This window comes from Panicum hallii, chromosome 5 (assembly GCF_002211085.1).
Source record: "Panicum hallii strain FIL2 chromosome 5, PHallii_v3.1, whole genome shotgun sequence".
Lineage (NCBI taxonomy): Eukaryota > Viridiplantae > Streptophyta > Magnoliopsida > Poales > Poaceae > Panicum > Panicum hallii.
In genome coordinates, this window is record NC_038046.1 from 11,433,272 (window position 1) to 11,453,213 (window position 19,942).

The window sequence follows — 19,942 nt, forward strand, 5'->3', positions numbered from 1 at the left end:
TCACGCTAGTTTTTTCTCCTATGTAAACTTTAGACCCATCACATCAAAGAGAATCTTACTATTTAGAAGTACTAAATAAAATCTGTTTATAAAACTTTTTGCACAGCTAGATGCTAATTCGCGAGACAAATTTAATGAGCCTAATTAATCCATAATTTGCCACAGTGGTGCTACAGTAATTGTTCACTAATCATGGACTACTATACCTCATTAGATTCGTCTCGCGAATTAGCACTAGGGTTCTGCAATTAGTTTTGTAATTAGACTTTATTTAATACTTCTAAATGATAAGATTCTCTTTGATGTGACCCCTCTAAAGTTTAGGTACCCGGAAACGAACGCCCTTGCTTGAGTCCACGTTCGCGCTTGGGCGCGCCCCGACGGGCGGGGCGAGTTGCATTACGTGCCTAACGCCAACGGTTAGACATTGTTTCTTTTTTGAAGATAACGGCTAGACATTGTCTCCGACAGGAACGTGCGCCATCACCGGCGCTGAGCTGCCCCGGGTGCGCTCCGGAGAAGATTCGGCCGTTCAAACCTGTTGCCAGGCGAGTCTGCAAAGCCGAGCGTTTTTTCTCATCTTCTGGAAAAGTAGAGTGCAGAGTGTGCTCGCTGTCGGCCCAAAGGGAAGGCGGTCAGAGGGTCTGATCCTTTGCAGGCTCGTCGTCTGCCCTGCCTGCCTTCTCCGATCGAGACAAACCGGAAAGATCCCGTGCACGAGGAGAGGAGAGGACCGCGAAATCATGCAAGCGGCAAGCCGCTCGGGATCGGGTGTTCGGGACACTTCTCCACCGGTGGTGCCCGAGGCTGATTCCGTGGGCCACGAGTCCCATCAACCCGTCGGCCGTCGCCAAGGCGCCGAAGAGGCAGGTACCGCGCCAAATTACTACCTTGACGAATGACGAACGAACTCTAATGCTGAGCAAATAGGGTGCCCTCAGCAAATACCAGCGAGAACTCGGCCTCAAGGGCTTTTTTTTAGAAAAAAGAACTCGGCCTCGCATTCGAACGCTGCGAGCCTTTTTTTCCCCTTTCTTTGTCGTTGCATCGAACGGAATCAAAGCGGTTGGGCTTACCGGCTTGGGGCTGGCGTGTCCCCTGGTAGAGGTGGGACTTGGGCCGGGCCGGGCCGGCCTAGCCCTCTCGTACCTCGTGCCATATCGGATCTAGATTTCTAGGCACGACAATCTTTTTACTATGCCCAAGCACTGCCCACGGTACGTTGGCACGTCTTCATACCGTGCCAGCTCAAGTACGGCCTTTAGTATATTTGCAGTTATCGTTCCGTGAATATTCGTATGTTTAAATAATCGTCACTATATGAAGAGATTTCTATGTAGAAAATGAAAAGTCATATTTTTTTGAATGACTACTAAGAGTAACCGCCGTTAATTAGAAAGTAGTATAAATTGATTGATATTAGAACAACTGGCTACACACTGGTCGACGGGCCATTTTCATGCCGTGCTGGTCCAAACGTGGCCTAAAATACGAGCTGTACTATACGTCCCATCCTCGTGTTCGTGTCGTGCCGGCACGGCCTAAATTTTTTCGTACCGTGCCGTGCTCGAATCGTGCTAAAAGACCATGCCGTAATCCGCCCAAAAATAGCAGGCCCAAGTCCCTGATCTATCCCCTGATGTGTGGGCCCGGCCTGCTGACAGTGTCCGTCACCTGTAGGAAATTAGCTTGGCGCCCAAGCAAAAGAGTCACCATGCAGGGGTGCGGGGCGGGATCAGGAGCCTGATCACGGCAGGTTCGAGGTGGTGCCAGGTGGCACGCTGAGCTCGCTCCAAGCGCAAAACGTATTGCGGAGTAGCCTTTGATTAATTACTACTTAGATGAACGAGTTGCCATTAAGCAATCATCAGCCATGCATGTATGCTGTAAAAATACAAACAAATCTTCATTCGAGCTAGGCAGAAAGAAATCAAAATCACCAGATGGAGAGAAATTAAAACACCAGAAAGAACAGGGGATATTATCTCTTCTACTCCTCTCTCTTCCTTCCTCCACACCTTGATTAAGCATGCCCACCAGCTTGATTATTGTTCGTATATGAAACCATGTTTAAAATACCCTTAAAAATATAGGGAGAAACTGATGAATGCCACTGCCGATTCAGGATAAAAAAAGTAACTTAAACTTCAGGCAGATTCAAATGGAAGAAACAGCTCTTCTTCTCTATCCAAACGTTAAAATTTCGAGCACATAGAGTCCCGTTTGCAAAAAAGCATCAAGACCACCTCCTCGCGTTCGAACGTGCGTGACGATGCGAGACTCAGGCCAAAGCTCCAGGATTTCTTTTTCCCCATTCTTTGTCCTTGCCCGGCGGGCCCTCCTCATGTCCTGCACCTGCAGGAGCCAGGAGGCAGCCTTTTTCTGCTTGTTGATCTCGCACACGCACGCCAAGGCCACCGTGTACGTGGAGCCGGGAGCCGCCCCCGCCGGCCTCTACGCCGCACGCCGGGCGCGCACTGGCGGCGGCGGCGTCCATCCACGCACGGCGTGCACCAGTAGCTAGGTCGAACGAACGGCCAAGAAAAATCTTGCAACGTTTCTGCTGGTCATCCACGTCCGCGCGCCATGGAAATCGAGCGTGCACTACTCGTGGTCGCACTCTCACGCAGCAACACCCACCAGCCGGGCACGCAGCGATGGAACGCCACGAGATCGTGTGCAGATCAGATCAAACGGCTGGCAAACCGGAAGCGTCACGCCGGTGGCAGGGCCGGGCGCCTGTGCTGTGCAGCCTGCCTGTCAGCCAGTGGCAGGAACTGGCAGGGGGTTAGCAACGGCCCGGTGCAATGCAAGTACAGAAAGGAGGGGGTTTCTCAGAAAATAGCCATGTACTTGCTCATAAAGCAGGGACTGCGGTGGTGAATTTTCGACAGTGCAGGGACTTTTCTGGCATGAAAGGCCGTCCCGGCTATATAAGCCTTCCTCCCCTGCCGAGCAGGCACCACCACCAACTTCCTCTGTGCTGCTCTCCCAACAAACCAGCGCACCCATGGCGTCCTTGCTCTCTCGCGCCGCCGCCTCCCTTCCGTCCGCCCGCGCTCACCTCCTCGGCTCCGGGAGGCTGCCTCTGGCGCCGGCTCTCCCCGGCCACGGTGCGCTCGTGCTCGCCGGCCGGAGGGTCGGGGCAGGCCACGGCGGGGGTGCTCGCGGTGCAGTTCATAGTTAGTCCCTTGGTTTTTGCGGTGTTTTCTGGGCCGGGTCGCTGTATGTGGCTGTGTTCTATGTGCTTGGTCTTCCATGCATCTTCTCTTCGTTTCTTCTTCGTGATGTTCTTGCTCATGCTTGCGATCGAGATCGCGCTTGTAAGTGTGTGCCGCCTCATGGCAGGGGACTAGCGAGAGGCTAGCTCGCAAACGACGCGCGGAGGGATGCGTTTCTTTTTGTTCTTTCGTTCTTGATTTCTAGATCCCATTTTCACCTGCCTTTTCTTTTTCTGTTAATAAGGCTCGATCGGCACTCAGCCCTTCGTTACGGGGACTAAAGCGATTCCTGCTTCTCTTCTAGCTATTTTTCTTGATGGACGAAATGGCAGGACTCTTCCCTTTCTGCTTGATTTTTCCCGGTTTTTCTCTGCGAGAAGGGTGACGCTCGCGTGCACGACGCACCGTACCCACCTAGATCAGTAGTTTATTGTTGCAAAGATTTTCTGGGGTTTTCATTTCTGTTTCCAGTGTACTCTTCCGCTTCTTCTCTCTCTTTTTTTCAACTTGTTCTTAATGAAAGCTGTGTAAATAATTCCTGCTTTCTTCTCTGGCAACTTCTGCCGGTCTCTGTTCATCTTCCTTTTGCCAGTCCAGTCGATCTCCTCCATACGATAGGGGAGGGAGCTTTTTGGTCTACCTCTTCTCATTCTCTCTCACCAGGTTGCTTCTTCTTTTTTCTCCCTTTTGCTTTGCAAGGCCCCGGCCCTGGCCAGAGATGTCAAGGTTGCGTACCATCCGCCTGGCATCTATCCCAAGACTGATCAATGACGACGAGGACGATGTAAGTTTGACCACACATATTTTCGTTTCGTTCCGCTTCGGTTCAGTCGGATTTGTTTTTTCCTTCTCCCCTGTAATTGTAAGTTTGACGACGAGGACGATGTAAGTTTGACGATGCAAGGATTATATTTTCAGAGATTGTTTAGCACTGTTGGTCTGAATAGCCAGTTTGCATGGATTATATGTCAAGTGATGCTCGCTTGTCATTGTTGTTCATACATGGCTGTTTGCGAGGATTTATTTGCAGTGGTCTCTTGTCATTGTTAGTCTGAAATTCTGAATATCTGCAAGGATTACTGAACACCTGCCTCTTGCCACTGTTAGTCAGAATATCTGCAAGTTCTCCTGGCCGGCCACCACGGTAGTTTCATGCTTTAGCTTCGATTGTGCTGACATTTCTTTCGGACTTGGTAAGGAGTGTATCTGAGACTCCGAGTGACATGTCGTCTTGTTCTTACAGTTCTTGTTTATTTTTCGTCTGTGCGTGCTCATTTGTGTTTTAGTTGAACTGAGCATTCGATTCGCTTTGTGTTGCGCCGTGATACAATGCAAAGCACAATCGAGCTAGCAGAATCAGAGTCAGGGATCAAGCGCAAACATTGCTAAACCGAAACAAAACACCAGCTTTGCAACTTTTATTAGACCATGAAACGAAAAGACAAGAGGCGTCCGGTTAGACAATGTCCCCTACATCACCTCCGTTCTAATTTAAGAAAAAAAAGTTACAAACCTCCACATAACCAGGGAGGCAAACACAGGATGAAATCAAAGCAAAGTGAAACGCACACGTAGATACGTGCGTAACTGAAAGTCTGAAACTGTGAACCTAAACAAGATACAGTTTGGCAGCAGCACGGTTGCTACCAGAAGCAGCAGCGCAGGAGCATCTCCATCCTCGATTAGTAGTCCCTGCCAGGCTTGTAGGTACTGGTGTCCTTGCCGGAATTGGTGGTGGTGCCGTCGTCGTTCTCTCCGGCCATCCCGAGCGAGTTCATCACGTCGTCCTTGGCCCCCACGGCGGTGTTCACCACCTTGTCCTTAGCCCCCACCGCCGTGTTCATCACCGTCTCCCCTGCCTGCACAGCCGAATCAATACTCTTCAGAACGCACGCACAATGCACTAGTTTTGTTTCGAACGGTTCCGGCGAATCGTCAGCGCGTGTGCTGTGTCACCTGCTGCAGGAGGGAGCCGGTCTTGTCCTTGCCGGCCACCACGGTCTCCTTGGCGTACTGCGCGGCGCCGGCCGCCTTCTGCTTGGCGACCTCGGCCGTCTGCGAGATGTAACTCCCGGTCTGCTGCGCGCCGTCGCGGGCGCGGTCCCCGGCGGCGCCGGCCGCCTCGGACGCCTTGTCCTTGGCCTCGCAGGCCTTGTCCCTGGCGGCCTCCGCGGCGTCGGAGGCCGCGTCCTTGGCCTGGTAGGCCTTGTCCCTGGTCGCCTCCGTGGCGTCGCGGCCCAACCCCATGGTGCGGTCCGCGGCCTCGCGCGCCTTGTCCCTGGTGGCCTCCTTGGCGTCGTGGCCCCTGCCCATGGCGCAGCCGGCGCGGCGGACGCCTTGAACTTGGCCTCCCTCCCTTTCTCCTGCGCCGCGCCCATCACATGCCCCGCCTTCTCCTTGAATGCCAGCCAGGGAACGCCATGAGTCTCGACTCTTGAGCAGATGTAAGAACTTCCTTAAAATAGGATCAACATTTTGTAACATGTAACAGGTATACTATAAAAATATATATCATGAAAAATCTAGTAATGCTTATTTGGTATTATAAATATTAGTATTCTTATATAATTCTATAAATATGGTCAAATTTATAATGATTTGACTTCGAGCAAAACTAGAATTGTATTTTTTCCGGGACGGAGGATGCAGATAGTACGGAAGTTGAGCGATCTTCATTTGAAGTTTTGAGCCCCAGCAAGCAATGAACAGGATTTTCGCTCATCTATCTGTGCTTCCATTTCGGTATTCTTTAGTTTGACAGTCAGATCGAATTTGTCTTCAAATTCAGTATGACAAGTTGGCAACCTTCAGGGAGCATGCCTCTCTGTGCAGCTTTTTTTTAGATCTCTGTGTTCAGTGACAAGCAATAGAAACACTTCAATGATGTTTTCCCACGGCAGTCATTCCGCTTTAATCAGAGTGCTCTGGACTGTAACTTCTAAACAGAACATAGATAGCATAGAACCAGCTCTCCTGCTCGCAGAATATAATCTAATAACCGAAACAAGCTCACCATTTCTAGAAGCCTTGCCACACCAGTTTTGTTTTGGCCTCGCCATGATACTGTCGAGGACAAGCTCCCCCCAATCACCATCGACGGTCCAAACAAACTGACCGCAACAAACGTTCACTCCGATGACACGCTGCATCGCGCACCCTCATTTCTGTCGCCCCGCACCAGGTACCTACCAACCGGACAAATTAACGAAGCTGGTAGTGACACGCAGGCAAGAAGCTAGCGCTTTTATATGCGTACGGGCTGCATGGAAACAAAATTCGTAGGAGGACAGACCTGTGCGTGCACGCTGCACGGCATGGCGCACCAGCACCAGCACAATGCCCGGCACGCCGGCGGCCACCGCCTGGAGACGGTGATCGACATGGCGCGGCAGCAGCCCGAGAAGGCGGCGGGCGCGGGGCAGTTCGGCTTCACGGGCGGGCTGGAGTTCACCAGCCTCACGTACACGGTCGTCAAGAAGCAGCGCGGCGCCGGCGGGGAGTGGGAGAAGAAGGACGTGGACCTGCTGCACGAGATCACCGGGTACGCTCCCAAGGGCTGTGTCACGGCCGTCATGGGGCCCAGCGGCGCCGGCAAGTCCACCTTCCTGGACGCGCTGGCGGGGCGCATCGCCAGCCTCGACGGCCGCGTCGCGCTCGACGGCGTCGAGATGAGCCCCAGCCTCATCAAGCGCTCCTCGGCCTACGTCATGCAGGACGACCGCCTCTTCCCGATGCTCACCGTCTACGAGACGCTCATGTTCGCCGCCGACTTCCGCCTCGGCTCCTCCGTCTCCGCCTCCGACAAGAAGCTCCGCGTCGAGAACCTCATCGAGCAGCTCGGGCTCACCGTAAGTAGTTACTAGCCAATTGTTAGCTTAGGCCACTCCGCTTCGAAACAGAGCACGCATGAATGAATTCCTGACGACAGCAATGGCACCGGTGCAGTCGTCGAGGAACACGTACATCGGAGATGAGGGCACGAGGGGTGTCTCCGGCGGCGAGCGCCGGCGCGTCTCCATCGGTGTGGACATCATCCACGGGCCGGCGCTGCTGTTCCTGGACGAGCCGACGTCGGGGCTGGACTCGACGAGCGCGCACAGCGTGATCGAGAAGGTGCACGACATCGCGTGCGCCGGGAGCACCGTGGTGCTCACCATCCACCAGCCGTCGTCGCGCATCCTGCTCCTGCTGGACCACCTCATCATCCTGGCGCGCGGGCAGCTCATGTACAGCGGCGGGCCCAAGGAGGTGACCGCGCACCTCGCCCGCATGGGGCGCAAGGTGCCCAAGGGGGAGAACTCCATCGAGCACCTCCTCGACGTCATCCAGGAGTACGAGCAGTCGGAGTTCGGCGTCAAGGCGCTCGCCGAGTTCTGCCTCACCGGCCTGAAGCCGCCCAAGCTCACCGCCACCTACGGGGCCGAGGGGCTCTCCACCGTATCCAGCATCGCTCAGACGCCCATGATGGGCCTCGGCGGCGAGGATTTCGACCACAGCATGAGGAGCCAGCACTCCAGATCTCCGTGGAGCGGCGTGCAGCTGACGCCGTCCCGGCGCCCCAAGCACAAGGACCAGCACGGGAGGTCGCACAACCCGCCAGGCTACTCATCGGGTGCCCACCACAACCACAGGTACACGCCTGAGATCGTGATGGGCACGCCGACGCCGCTGAGCAGCGCGTACACGGTGAACGAGGACGACTACCTGACGCCGACGCACCGCGCGGCCCCGAACGCGACAGGCGCCCCCGGCGTGGGCATCAACGCGCTGGGCCACCGCGGCAAGTTCGCCAACTCGTACGTCGGGGAGGTGTGGGTGCTCATGCGGCGCAACTTCACCAACATCTGGCGCACGCCGGAGCTCTTCCTGTCGCGGCTGATGGTGCTGACGGTTATGGGGTTCCTGATGGCCACCATGTTCACCAAGCCCAAGGACAACCCGCAGGGCATCACCAACCGCCTCAGCTTCTTCATCTTCACCGTCTGCGTCTTCTTCTTCTCCTCCAACGACGCCGTGCCGGCCTTCATCCAGGAGCGGTTCATCTTCATCAGGGAGACCTCGCACAACGCGTACCGCGCCTCCGCCTACGTCGTCGCCGGGCTCATCACCTACCTCCCGTTCCTCCTGCTCCAGTCCGCCACCTACGCCGGCATCGTCTGGTTCGCGCTCAAGCTCCACGGCCAGTTCCTCTACTTCCTCGTCATGCTCTATGCGTCCCTCCTCTCCACCAACTCCTTCGTCGTCTTCATCAGCTCCGTCGTGCCGAACTTCATCCTCGGGTAAGAAGATTTCCGGTTTCGATTTAAAATTCACAATCTTTCTTGCTCAGCAGATTGGCCGGCCGTCATAGTCCCGTCCATGCTCAGCTGAACTCATTAAGTGGGCCGGACTGTAGAGACATTTAACAAAGCCCGTACATGCCAAACAACGGCCCAGCTAGCATGTGTGATGACACTCTGACAGAGCGGGGCACTGTGAATGTGACGCAGGTACGCGGCGGTGATCGCGTTCACGGCGCTCTTCTTCCTCTTCTGCGGCTACTTCCTGAGCAGCCACAGCATCCCGCTGGCGTGGAAGTGGATGAACACCATCTCGACGATGAAGTACCCGTACGAGGGCCTGCTGATGAACGAGTTCGACGGGGACCGCGTGTTCGCCACGGACCCCATCAGGCTCACCGGCGACGACATCCTCCGGCAGCTGGGCATCAGCACCGTCGAGGGCCGCAAGTGGCGGATGGTGCTCTACCTCCTCGGCTGGGCCGTCTTCTACCGCGTCCTCTTCTACCTCGTCCTCCGCTTCGCCTCCAAGAACAAGCGGAAGTAGCGGGGCGGCTCCATTGTTGTTTCGGCAGATACTTACTCGGAAGTAATTATTATTCGATTATTAGACCTCATTTTGAGGAGGAAGCTATGTTCTCTGGAAGCGACAAGGCGGCGCCCGCCGGATTGATTGATTACGCCATGATTGGTTCACCAATTGTAATTTTCAGAGTAATGTTAATTACCCCCCGATAGTGACTCTTGCACTGCCAACGAACTCCACAATCTAGGCCAATCTTAATGGGAATTCTATATTGATTTTTGCATTTGCAAAAGACTGGAATAATCCTTTCAATATATTAATCTATTTTATTTAAAAAAACAACTAGAAAGAGCTTTGCCGGGCACATATAATTAGGACCATATGATTGATCAGAAGGCAAATAATTGCTTATTAAAAGGCTATTAATTTTAGAAGTAAGAATATAAGAGACAAAGTTTTTGTTTCTAAATGACGCACTAGGCTGCCATCAAATTTTAGCAACCTAGTGGCGTTTTTTATGTGCAACGTTAAGGTCTTGCACATGCGTAACGCACATGGATCACATACCCAGCTTGTAGTTAATGGAGAAGTAGCAACTCACAACAAACAGCATAAGACAACAGTAACTAGGTACTCGTATGATGGAAGCGACCAACAAGACAAACCATCGCAACAAACAACACATATCTAACTAATTGTGGTCTGCTAGCCGGTTACAACTGCAGCTGTGTCCAGCATGGGCGAACAGGATGAACACCTCTATGGAGGGTTGGAGGGTATGGCATCCACAGGAGCCACTATTGCCAATAGGAAAACCAACATATACTCGGTTTTTCAGAAAAAAAAAACTTCAAGAGGTAGGGATCTAAGTTCAATGCCTCCAAGGCTCCAATAAGGTAAGGGCCTCCGGACCTCACAGCCTCCCGCCAGCTACTGCTCCGCCCGTCCGCCTCCCACTGGCTGGTCTGGTCTGAAGTCAGACCAGACCAGATATTTTGAATATGGTAAGGGCAAAAATAATATTTTTCTACCGTATTCTTTCTTCAATTTTTTGTTCTCAGCGGTAAAAGCTGTTTTGGCTCACGGTGTTGGGAAATGAGGGCAGACGGAAAACTGAGATTCAAGAAATGGGGGCAAATATGAAAAGTTCAAAAAAAGAGGGGTAAACATGCACTTGGAGTTCAGAACGAGGGCAACTACGCAATTTGCCCATCTATCGGGAGTATTGATGTTAAGAATGAAACCTCTTTCCTTTCTTTACTATGTTTGATATTGCACTAATTTTAAATAAAAATAAAACTCACATTGGAACTGGCCTAAGGTAATAAAAGTATCACGTGATCGATTGACAAAATGGTTGTCACGGTAATGTGGCACGGAGACCCGATGGACGAATCGAAGAAGATAGGAAGCTGCAGCGATCGACTAGTTGCAGTCGCATCGATCTGACTAGGTTTTCCGCCGGCCTGACCGACGCAAGCAGTCACCAGCCCAGCAACTACAGAGACTTTTGCTGCATTCACATGGACAGAAACTCCGGCGGCTTCAACCACCCGCGCTGCAGCAGCAGCAGCAGCAGCCGACCATGCACGCCGTCGCGCCTCGTGCCGAAAACACATGGTTTTCAGTTCAAAAAAAAAAAGAAAACACAGGGTCGCGCGCTCTCCTAGTTGTAGACCGGCAGTCCATGTGGCATCCCTACACGCTATCCATTAGATAAGTGCAGGTACTTATCCGCATTCCGGAACGCATGCTGTTATCGCGGAAATTGTGGCGCCATAGCCTGGCAGCATTAAAGAAAAAAAATGTGCGCCACCCAAAATCTGACGGCGACAGGTCCGTCCGCGCATGGAATCCTTCTAGAGAAACTGGTCGCTCTTGCCGCCTGACACCGACGCGCTCCGTGCCTCCGTGGAGATCTCGTCTCTTATTTACTGGGCATCCAATCATGGAGCAGAGGCTGCTGGGGGGACCGCACAAGTCGATCATGCGATGTCTCACCAGAACTATTAGCGGATCGCTAGCCGAACGTGTGCCAGGCCCGGCTGGTCTTCAAGCCGTCAAGCATCTATGATCGTTGCGCCCAGAAATATCTTATTGCTCTCATCATTCAGTGCTAGCCGATACCACCAACCGGCGATCGCAAACCTGCTGGTGCTTATCTAGCAATCGCGATGGCGGCCGTCGTTTCTATGCTGTAGCTGTCATCGAAGGGACCCATTCTGCCGACGCCTGCGGATTTCGTCCCCTACTCCCATCACACAGCTTCGCCCCGGGCCGCATGCCCTATCCCCCACTTCCATTTGACCCCGCGGCGCCGCTCGTCCGCTCGTGGATTTTCCACCCAAATTAAAGACCAAATCGGGAGCGATCACACGCACAAGAAGGAAGAAGCGAAACTTGCTGCGCTCACTGCTGAGCTGCGTGCTAGCGAAGCCGAAGCCTCGCGGGGGGAAGGGCAATGGGCGTCGGCGTCCGATCTCACGACCTCAGCAAGCACCGGCGCCACCAGGACGCGCGCGAGGCCGCCGGCGCGTCGCAGCTCGCGGCGGCGTACCTCTACGGCGACGTGCTCGAGTCGGTGGTGGAGCGGGTGCCCGCGCCGGACCTCGCCGCCGCGGCGCGGGTCTCGCGGGAGTGGCTCCGCGCGGTGCGCGCCGCGCTGCGCCGCCGCCCGCGGCGCCTGCCCTGGCTCGTGGTCCACGTCCAGGGCCGCGGGGGACGCCGCTGCGCCGCGGCCTACGACCCGTGCGCGGGCGCCTGGCTCGCCGTGCCGGCGCCGCGCCGCCACGCAACGCCGTCGCACGTCCGCCTCGTGCGCGGCGCGCGCGGGGACCGCGTCTGCGCGCTCTCGCTCGCGGGCCTCGCCGTCGCGGGGGACCCGCTCGGGGCGGCCGCGTGCGTCGCCATGGGGGCGCCCCGCGTGTGGCGCGTCGACCCGGTGCTCGCGGCCGTGGGCGACCGCGTCGTCGCGCTCGGCGGCGCGTGCCGGCTCGCGCTGGCGGAGGGCGAGGACGACGCGGTGGTGGAGGTCCACGAGGGCGGCGGGTGGGCGCCATGCGAGCCCATGCCCGGCGCGCTCAGGGACTCGGCCTCCGCGACGTGGCTCGCGGCGGCGGCCACGGACCAGCGGGTGTACCTGGTGGAGAGGGCCACCGGGTGGGCGAGCTGGTTCGACCCGGCGAAGCGGCTGTGGGGCCCCACCCGTCGCCTCGGGCCCGACCCCGCCGTCACCGCGTGGGGCGTCGCCCCCGGCCGCGCCGGCGCCGACGAGCGGCTCGTTCTGTTTGGGGCGAAGCGGGCGGACAAGGAAGCAGAGTGCACGGCCGTGATCCAAGCGTGGGAGGTGGACGGCGACACTCTGGAGCCGATCCCTTCCGCGTCGAGCGATGCAATGCCGCCGGAGTTGTTGGAGAGGCTGTTCCCTCGCGACGACGACGAAGAGGATCCGGACGACATCGACCCCGAGCCGCTGTCCATCGGGGTTTGCGGCAACGCCACGGGAGGGTACGTGTACAATGCGGCCGAGCCGTCGCACGGCGCGGTGCTCTACGAGCTTCGGGAGGGAGGGAAGGCCGCGCCCGCCGTGGGGCGGTGGGAGTGGGTGCCGTGCGCGCCCGCCGTGCAGGCCGAGCCGCTGGGCCGCGCCATCCTCGCGTGCTCGCCGGTGGGGCTGGATGAGCTGGCCCTCGCCGTTGGGGCGAGGGGCCCACAGTGACGCGCGGCCGCTCACCGAATGAAATCAATCAATCCCTGATTTGCAACTTGCAATCAAAGCAGGAGAAGAAAAGGATAACCATAATCTAGCAACATCTTTTGTAACCGCCAATTTGATCGCGAGTTGTTGCTTTACTCAAATTTGCAGCGTGTCCTTATCTTCTTTTTGACCTGGAATGTTCAATGCTGAGAATTATTGTAGCTCACGAGAACGTAGCTGGTAATTTAGTGGAGAAAATAAAATGTACTAGATGCATGTTAGAAGCTATACGTGCAGCGCACAAGGATTCGAGAATAAAGAGAAACAGAGAGCTCGAGACCCTACTATCCTTTTGTCACAAACGGGTGAGTTTGACATGGTTTCAAACACAACTCTGACGACGAAACTGGTCTTGATAAATCTACTCATGGGGTGCAATGATGTTCAATCTTTCTTTCTTTCTTTCTTTTCTTTCTTTCTTGCGAGACTATGATGCCCAATCTTAATGTGCCCGCAACCTAAAACGTCGCACTGTTAGTTTACGTGAAACTCAATGTGCAGTGCAGACAAACTAAAACGTCATCCTTCTGTCACTGCGGGGAGTACTAATTTGCTCCTTTGACAAGACTTAAACATTGTTCGAAAAAACATGACATAAACATTGTTCGAATCAACACGACTTCAACAAAATCCCTGCTGGTCCATGATCGATTTTAAGAAAGCAATGGCCTCCAATTGCGCTCTAAATTTGCAGCTTCAAAAGCAATGGCGATTGGCGAAGGAAGCGAGCGCTTGCATCCAGCATGTTCACCGTCATGCCTCCACATATGGTGCGCCCACCTGGTCACCCATCAACAATTCCTCATGATACGAAAAAATGTAGATAACTCCGTTAGCACTTGTTCTAATTTTTTGCCAGTTTGATGTCTCCATGATTTTAAGAATGAAAATATGAAAACAATAGGTCGGTTAGGTTCCATATGGTGGAACCTCCCCATCCAAATACGAGTCTCCGTTGAGCAGCTAATTATTCTTCCAGTTGTAGAATGTGCATACGAGCCTTCATAGAAGTGTGCGTGCGCTCGTGTGATTGAGCATTTATGCCTCTAACATGTTTATTTAAAAAAAATGAAAATCACCGGTAGATTGGTCTTGAAAGTAATGTTTCATTTATACTATGTTTCATATGTAGAATTACTAGTAACAAGGTCACTGGTCTACAACCATTACGTTGTGAAAAGACCCTGTCAACGTCATAAGCAGCGCTGTTCGTGATCTCCGAAAACATTTTGCAACTTGTATGACTTCGTCTGGGGCTGGTGGCTGCAGAGCTACTAGCTCCGTTGAATTCGTGAGAATTCCAGAATTCTATATTGTGAAAATCTAAATATTTTGGAACATTGTTATTTCTATTTTTTAAAATATTTTATTTTGTTCTGGATGATGATACGACCGCTCGTTACACACTGCGACGACGGACGGACAAAGCGTGTCGATGCTTCCGCGGGAGACTGCGAACGGATGAAAACGGAACAACCAACGGCACCGTGATCTGTACGGGCCGAAGCCGAATTGTTGAGGCCTGCCAGTTCATCCACTCTTGGGCCTTACAAAGTTATTACAGGAACAAATCAAGGATGAAACAAGTTTAACCCTTGACAGTTTCTTCCAAAGGAAAGGAGATAACATCTGACAGTCGCTCAAGGCAACACACATGGTCACATTGTAATTTTCTGCCACCAGTACTATCAGGTTAGCTTCTTTTACCTAGCTTACCGTGCACAATTACGACACGTCTGCACCGTCACCGACACCCTGGCGACTACAAGGCGCCAGAAGGGGCAAGTTGCGCCGAGTTACTCTCGTAATTTAATGCCAATGGGGGGGGGAGGGCGGCACTGCCCGCTGCCCGGGCTGCCCGCCCGAAACCCTAACGACCAATCCTGAGAGCAAACCATTTCACTAAAAAGAGGAGATGGGCAGGGCAGCCTCCCTATAAAAGGCAATACGAGCTCGGAGTTTCAACTACACCTCCAGTGCGCCGTTCTTGATAGAGAGTAGTAGTAGCTGGGAATTGGATTTTTACCTTATCTCTTGTGTTCCTTCTGAGGCCGAGCTCTCTTGCAGATGCAATGAGCTAGCGAGCTCTGTTTTTTCTTCCCCATGGTTTCTTCATGTGGTGTTTTGAGCTTCATTTTCTTCTCCTCTGTGGCTGCTGTTTTGGTGGAATACTGCTTTGTGTCTGTGTTGCTGGTGCAAAAACTTCCAATCCGGCTGCGACGAATCTCGTCTGGGCAGCCCGGCCACCTTTTGCACATAAGGATGGGCTACTTGTTGAACATTAGTGGCGAAGCGCCTGCTTCACTCTGCTAGAGGTTTGGAGTACATCCGCCTCCAATCCTCTAGATGAGGCGAGCGCACATCACGTGGTTCTGTTTCCCCCCCCTTTGTTTCTGAAAACAGACCCCTTTTCTGCTTTGGAAGGTCCTGTCATTTTGCTTTTAACAAAAGTCCTGCCATTTTTTGGTGGGTTCTGTTTTCTTGTTGAGGCAGAAGGTCCTTGGATCTGCAAGTTCATGGTGGGTATATGACGTGTTCAAGAGCCTAAACTGTCTTCTAGGATGAACCGATCACACTGCTAGATGCTAGTGTGAACCGAGGTGAATGAAATACGACTGCTAAGTTCGCCTCAGAAGAAGAAACTACTGCTTACAGTGAAAGTTAAAAAAAAAGAACTGCTAACAGCTCAAAACATGGCGTGGGCGATGCAGTGAAAACGATTTGGCATCATTCTTTAAGAAAAAGAAACCTGCTGTTTGTCTGGAGGTGATTGTATAAAGCATAAAAAAAACCTTCTCAAAAACACTCACTCAGTGCTAGGATGAAAATTTGATGCCAGAAGCTGATGTCTTGATAGATATGATTCATAGGCTTTGCAAGGGGAAATCTGATGCACACAGTCGATCAGCATTATTGGAACTAAGCCATGTTTCTCACCCTAAAATTGCTTCCGGTGTTACACATCAAACAAACGCCAGGATAGCAAAAATCTGAAAACAGAAAAGCATATTCGCAGAAGATGCTGCTTTAATCTATGTCGCCACATGCTGCAAGTCCTGCCATGTGTAAACTAAAAGATATTTGACTGGCGAAAAGCAGCAAAATCATCACAGAAAAAGCCGATTCAGTTTCATGGTGCACCTAGTTCAGGGAAAACTGAATCCAGTAGCATACCTGAAGCATGTATGTTTTCCAAAGGGAAAGGAAGGAATTACCAATACAAAAATGGGACACAGTCAGAGAAGTTTGAATTATCTGGATTCAGCTCCACTGTATCGTAGCACATTGTCAGGGAGTGACTAAATGCCAATGATATACTGGGTGCCATCAGTTTGTGAATTCTATTTTTACATGTGTTTTGCAGTGGTCTGGTGGAGCATTTAATCAAACTAAATCTACATATACATTCGGACAAAATTGATCCACAAGAAGAGCATGGAAACACGTCATGCTATGCATCAACATTCTACAGTATGCACAGCTCAGGCATCTTATTTTGCTGATTATTCGAATACAGCATCATTCCTACCAACTGAACAATTTCTCTGCAGTTAATCAGCCGTTGAGTGCATCAAGTAGCCCTCAAGCAATGTAAACCTTGCAAACATGTCAACCGACTCTGTGTAAACAAATTTACAGTAGGGAGCTATCCCCATGTTCCAAAGTTTCTACCAAAGCTTCAAGAAGTCAGGGATCTGGAATGTCTGAAGAGGGAAGAAACCTCATCAGAAAGCTTGAGAGGGACCATACACAAATAACGCCAAGAATTTGAAGAACAGTCAGTAATGCTCCTAATGAGTTCATGATAGCCAGAGTTTGATTTGTTGTCTCTGTTCCTCTGACAGAAAATGTGAGTGCCGTCACCAGCTGAGCTGCCCGGTTCAGTTGGTGAAGCCTGTACACCTGGAAACAGGAGGGAAAACATATGCTGAGAACTTATTGAGAGCATCATGTAACATTTAAGTGCTAATCCATCCATATAAAAACATAAACATGCAATTGCTTGATCATCTAGGTGAGAAACAGCATTGCATAGACAGTCCATGCTCATTATTAACCATGATTGAAAACACTGCAAGCACCTATACCTTAGATGGGGGTAGCGAGATGTTAACAACACAGATCTACAGACCAACAAGGAATTTGAATATGTCATTCTCAAAATTCTGCTTGTTGTCTTTAAACACTTTGGATTAAAAAAATTTAGATCAACACAACAATATTATTGCTTACCATTGAATGGTTTTCCAAAAGCCTCAAATGTTTTGGTCTTTGCGACTCAACATGTCCAAAGGATGAACAACAGAGAACCATTTGTCCGTATTTTGCATAAATAAAAATATCATAAATTTATCCACTAGACTACTTCAGTGGATTATATTTCTTGTTTTCCACATTTCCTTGACACGGTTGCTGCCATTCTATTCTTCAAAATGCTTCCCCAGAATTACTTGATATACTGAAAATCACTCCCAAGTCCCAAAACCCAAACATCAGGTATGATTGATCAGATCACAGACTAAAAAGATGGAATAAAAGGATCTACGGTTTGCACCTATCCAAACTTGACTATAACCAGAAAGCACAACTAATAACACACTCAATTCGCGATGCAATCATACCAAGATGAATTTAAGAACAAAAATTACCTTGAAGATAATAGGGATAACTGGCCAAGAAGGTGATTTCCGATGCCGTGCATACTGTTCGAATGCAAACTGTACAACAAGTCCAACCAAATAAGGGGCAAGAGTCGCTGATGCTGCTGGTCCAGTCCAGGGCCACACCATGCCCATTGTTAAAAGTGGTATTATCAAGCTCAGAACCATCGTTGTAACTGAGGAAATACGGAAAAATCTGGATTTTGACCAAATGTAACTCTTTGGTGCTACTTGCTGCAGAGGTCTCCAGACTTTATCAATCAAGAAGACAAAAATTGCAACTCCTCCATAAAACAAAGCCTCGGTAAAGAATAATATAAGAAAGTCTGCAAACAAGAATAAGAAATCCATCAAGTAATGCATTTGTCTGACCGTGGAAGGTGATATTGCTGATCTTCTTTAGTAAATATGTCAAATTCTAACAACAGAATTATGTGAAAGAAGCCTAGGATCATTTAGGCCATATATAGTAACACTATGAATAGTATCTGGGCGGAGGGGGCCTGCAAGATATCGAGCAATGCAGGACCAACCTCTCTCTTGTATTTACTATAATTACTTATATGTGCCTTCTGTCACAAACGAATGCTAAAAAGAGAGAGAATATGATAGGGTAAACAGCATACTGTTTTTCATCTATTATTACTAACTACATGGAACTAGAGATGCATAGATCTAAGTTTACTACTGGAAATATGCAATTGATGCACACATGAGAGAAATTATTATCATTATTGAAACAACCATAATGTACAAAGGAAACACCACCATCCTGAAACTACCAAAGAAAGCATACCTGTCAACAAGGAATCCTCAAACACGGCAGAGAGCACTTTGCGCAAGTAAAGAGATGGAAGAACCAAGAACGACACAAGGATAGTTGGGCCAATAAACCAAACTAATCTAGATGCTTCCTTGCCAGGATGCGGCACACTCTCCACAGTTGTCTTTTGGAAGCTCCTTCCTTGAAACGAGATGAATCCTGGTTTTCCAGCACCTCTGCCAGTGAAGTAGGAAGAGCTTTCAGATGCAGGGGCCACTTTAGCATCACTTTCTGTCTCTTGTGAAACCAGCGTGTCCGAGGTAAGTGAAACGACTGGCTCCTGCTTATCAGTAGCAGCAAAGAATATAGGAGGCTTAATATGAAACCTTCCATCATGGTTGCCTGCTCTGCTTAAAACTTGGCCTGTTAGCGTGTAGTAAAAGATCAGCACAAAGCACTACACTACTACTTGAATTCAGCAAAGTGCTTCCGGAAAAGCAGATGGGTACCTTTTAGAGTACCTAAATGCTGTGTCGTACTTCCATTGACTCTCTGAATTGGAAATGGCCTCGCAAACTGAGATACATAAGCCATGAAAGTACACTTGTCAGTACAAGTATATAACTAAATCAAACAATTTTAAGCATCTCTTCAAGTTAATATCATGCGGAATTACACAGGTATATGGGGTATAGACTAGGCATTTGTGACTGTGGGCATGTGAAGCAAACTCTGGATGTTCTCTCTCTAAAATTTCATGAGACTCATTGCCATGTGGCCACCACACCAAGAGAGATTTGAGTCTTCCTTCCGGCTGGATCCTATGTATATGTACGAGGGATTCTACGAGCGTGCACCAAATGAAATAGCCAAAAACACCTACCGAATTCCCGGCCAATAAACAACTATACTAAACAAGCAGAAGTCAGGGGATAAATTCAAGGTGTTTTGAGGAGGAGGAGGAGGAGGAGGAGGAGGGGAGGAATTGCCTTGGAACAGGAGTAAGCAAGGGAGCCGAATCGGCAGCGAGGACAGGCGGAGGAGGCGGGCGCCGACGGGTAGGCGGCCCTCGGGCGGAGCCGGAGGGCGGGGCTTGCCACGGCGGCCATCGGCGTCCGCCTTCCGTTGTGTTATCCGTAGTAGTGGGCGATTGGGGCGGCAGGCCGGCAGCAGGTGGGGCGGACGGTGAGTGGGACGGGCGCCGCCGCACCACGCACGCGCACAGTCGCAGAGCTGCTGGGGGAGTGCGGCCGCTGGGCTCGGCTTGGCCCGGTCCGTTTGGTGCCTCGTGAGCGTCCGCACAGCAAAGGTGTGTGGTGGCCGCTCTGTCATTGGCCGAGATTGGGCTGAGGGAATGAGGTAGGCTGTGCGGTGGATAGGCCAAGTAGGATTTCCGTCTGCTGTCCGAGCCCGCTGCTGCAATCCGTCCACATCGAGTGTCCAATCCTGTATTTTCAGAAAAAAAATCCAAATTACTCTCCTCAGATATGGACAAAGTCTGGATAACCTTCTTAACTATCTTTCTTTTAAACTATATTATTTAGTTCAATTTATCTTTTAATACAATTTATATTTTTATTTCTTCACGTAAAAGTGGAATTTTAATTTAACATTTAGCAGGGTTGTAGTGGGCATCATATGTTAAAAATATATTTTAAATTTTTCATCATTATCTTTTTATAATTTTGCATCAGAAGGGTTAATTTATTATTAAACATCATAGCTTATCAAAATA

The 19,942-nt window shown here is 51.0% G+C and overlaps 3 protein-coding genes and 1 pseudogene across 3 annotated transcripts; 2 read left to right on the top strand and 2 right to left on the bottom strand.

Annotated features, from left to right (window-relative positions):
• Positions 1–4,629: 4,629 nt before the first annotated feature.
• On the bottom strand, positions 4,630–6,370 carry LOC112892415 (annotated as a pseudogene).
• Positions 6,371–6,535: 165 nt separating this feature from the next.
• On the top strand, positions 6,536–9,047 carry LOC112892416 (ABC transporter G family member 17-like). The gene is made up of 3 exons (XM_025959590.1): positions 6,536–7,069; positions 7,167–8,500; positions 8,711–9,047. The coding sequence occupies exons 1-3, from the start codon at positions 6,536–6,538 to the stop codon at positions 9,045–9,047; spliced, it is 2,205 nt and encodes a 734-aa protein (XP_025815375.1).
• A 2,194-nt stretch (positions 9,048–11,241) lies between these two features.
• LOC112891734 (F-box/kelch-repeat protein At1g23390-like) lies at positions 11,242–13,067 on the top strand. The gene has a single exon (XM_025958672.1). It carries the CDS (start codon positions 11,488–11,490, stop codon positions 12,742–12,744), a length of 1,257 nt encoding a protein of 418 aa, XP_025814457.1. The 5' UTR covers positions 11,242–11,487; the 3' UTR covers positions 12,745–13,067.
• A 3,133-nt stretch (positions 13,068–16,200) lies between these two features.
• Positions 16,201–19,447, bottom strand: LOC112895206. The gene is made up of 5 exons (XM_025963133.1): positions 19,197–19,447; positions 18,717–18,783; positions 18,241–18,630; positions 17,433–17,770; positions 16,201–16,686 (listed from the first exon to the last, which is right to left on the bottom strand). The coding sequence occupies exons 1-5, from the start codon at positions 19,314–19,316 to the stop codon at positions 16,471–16,473; spliced, it is 1,131 nt and encodes a 376-aa protein (XP_025818918.1). The 5' UTR covers positions 19,317–19,447; the 3' UTR covers positions 16,201–16,470.
• Positions 19,448–19,942: the final 495 nt, after the last annotated feature.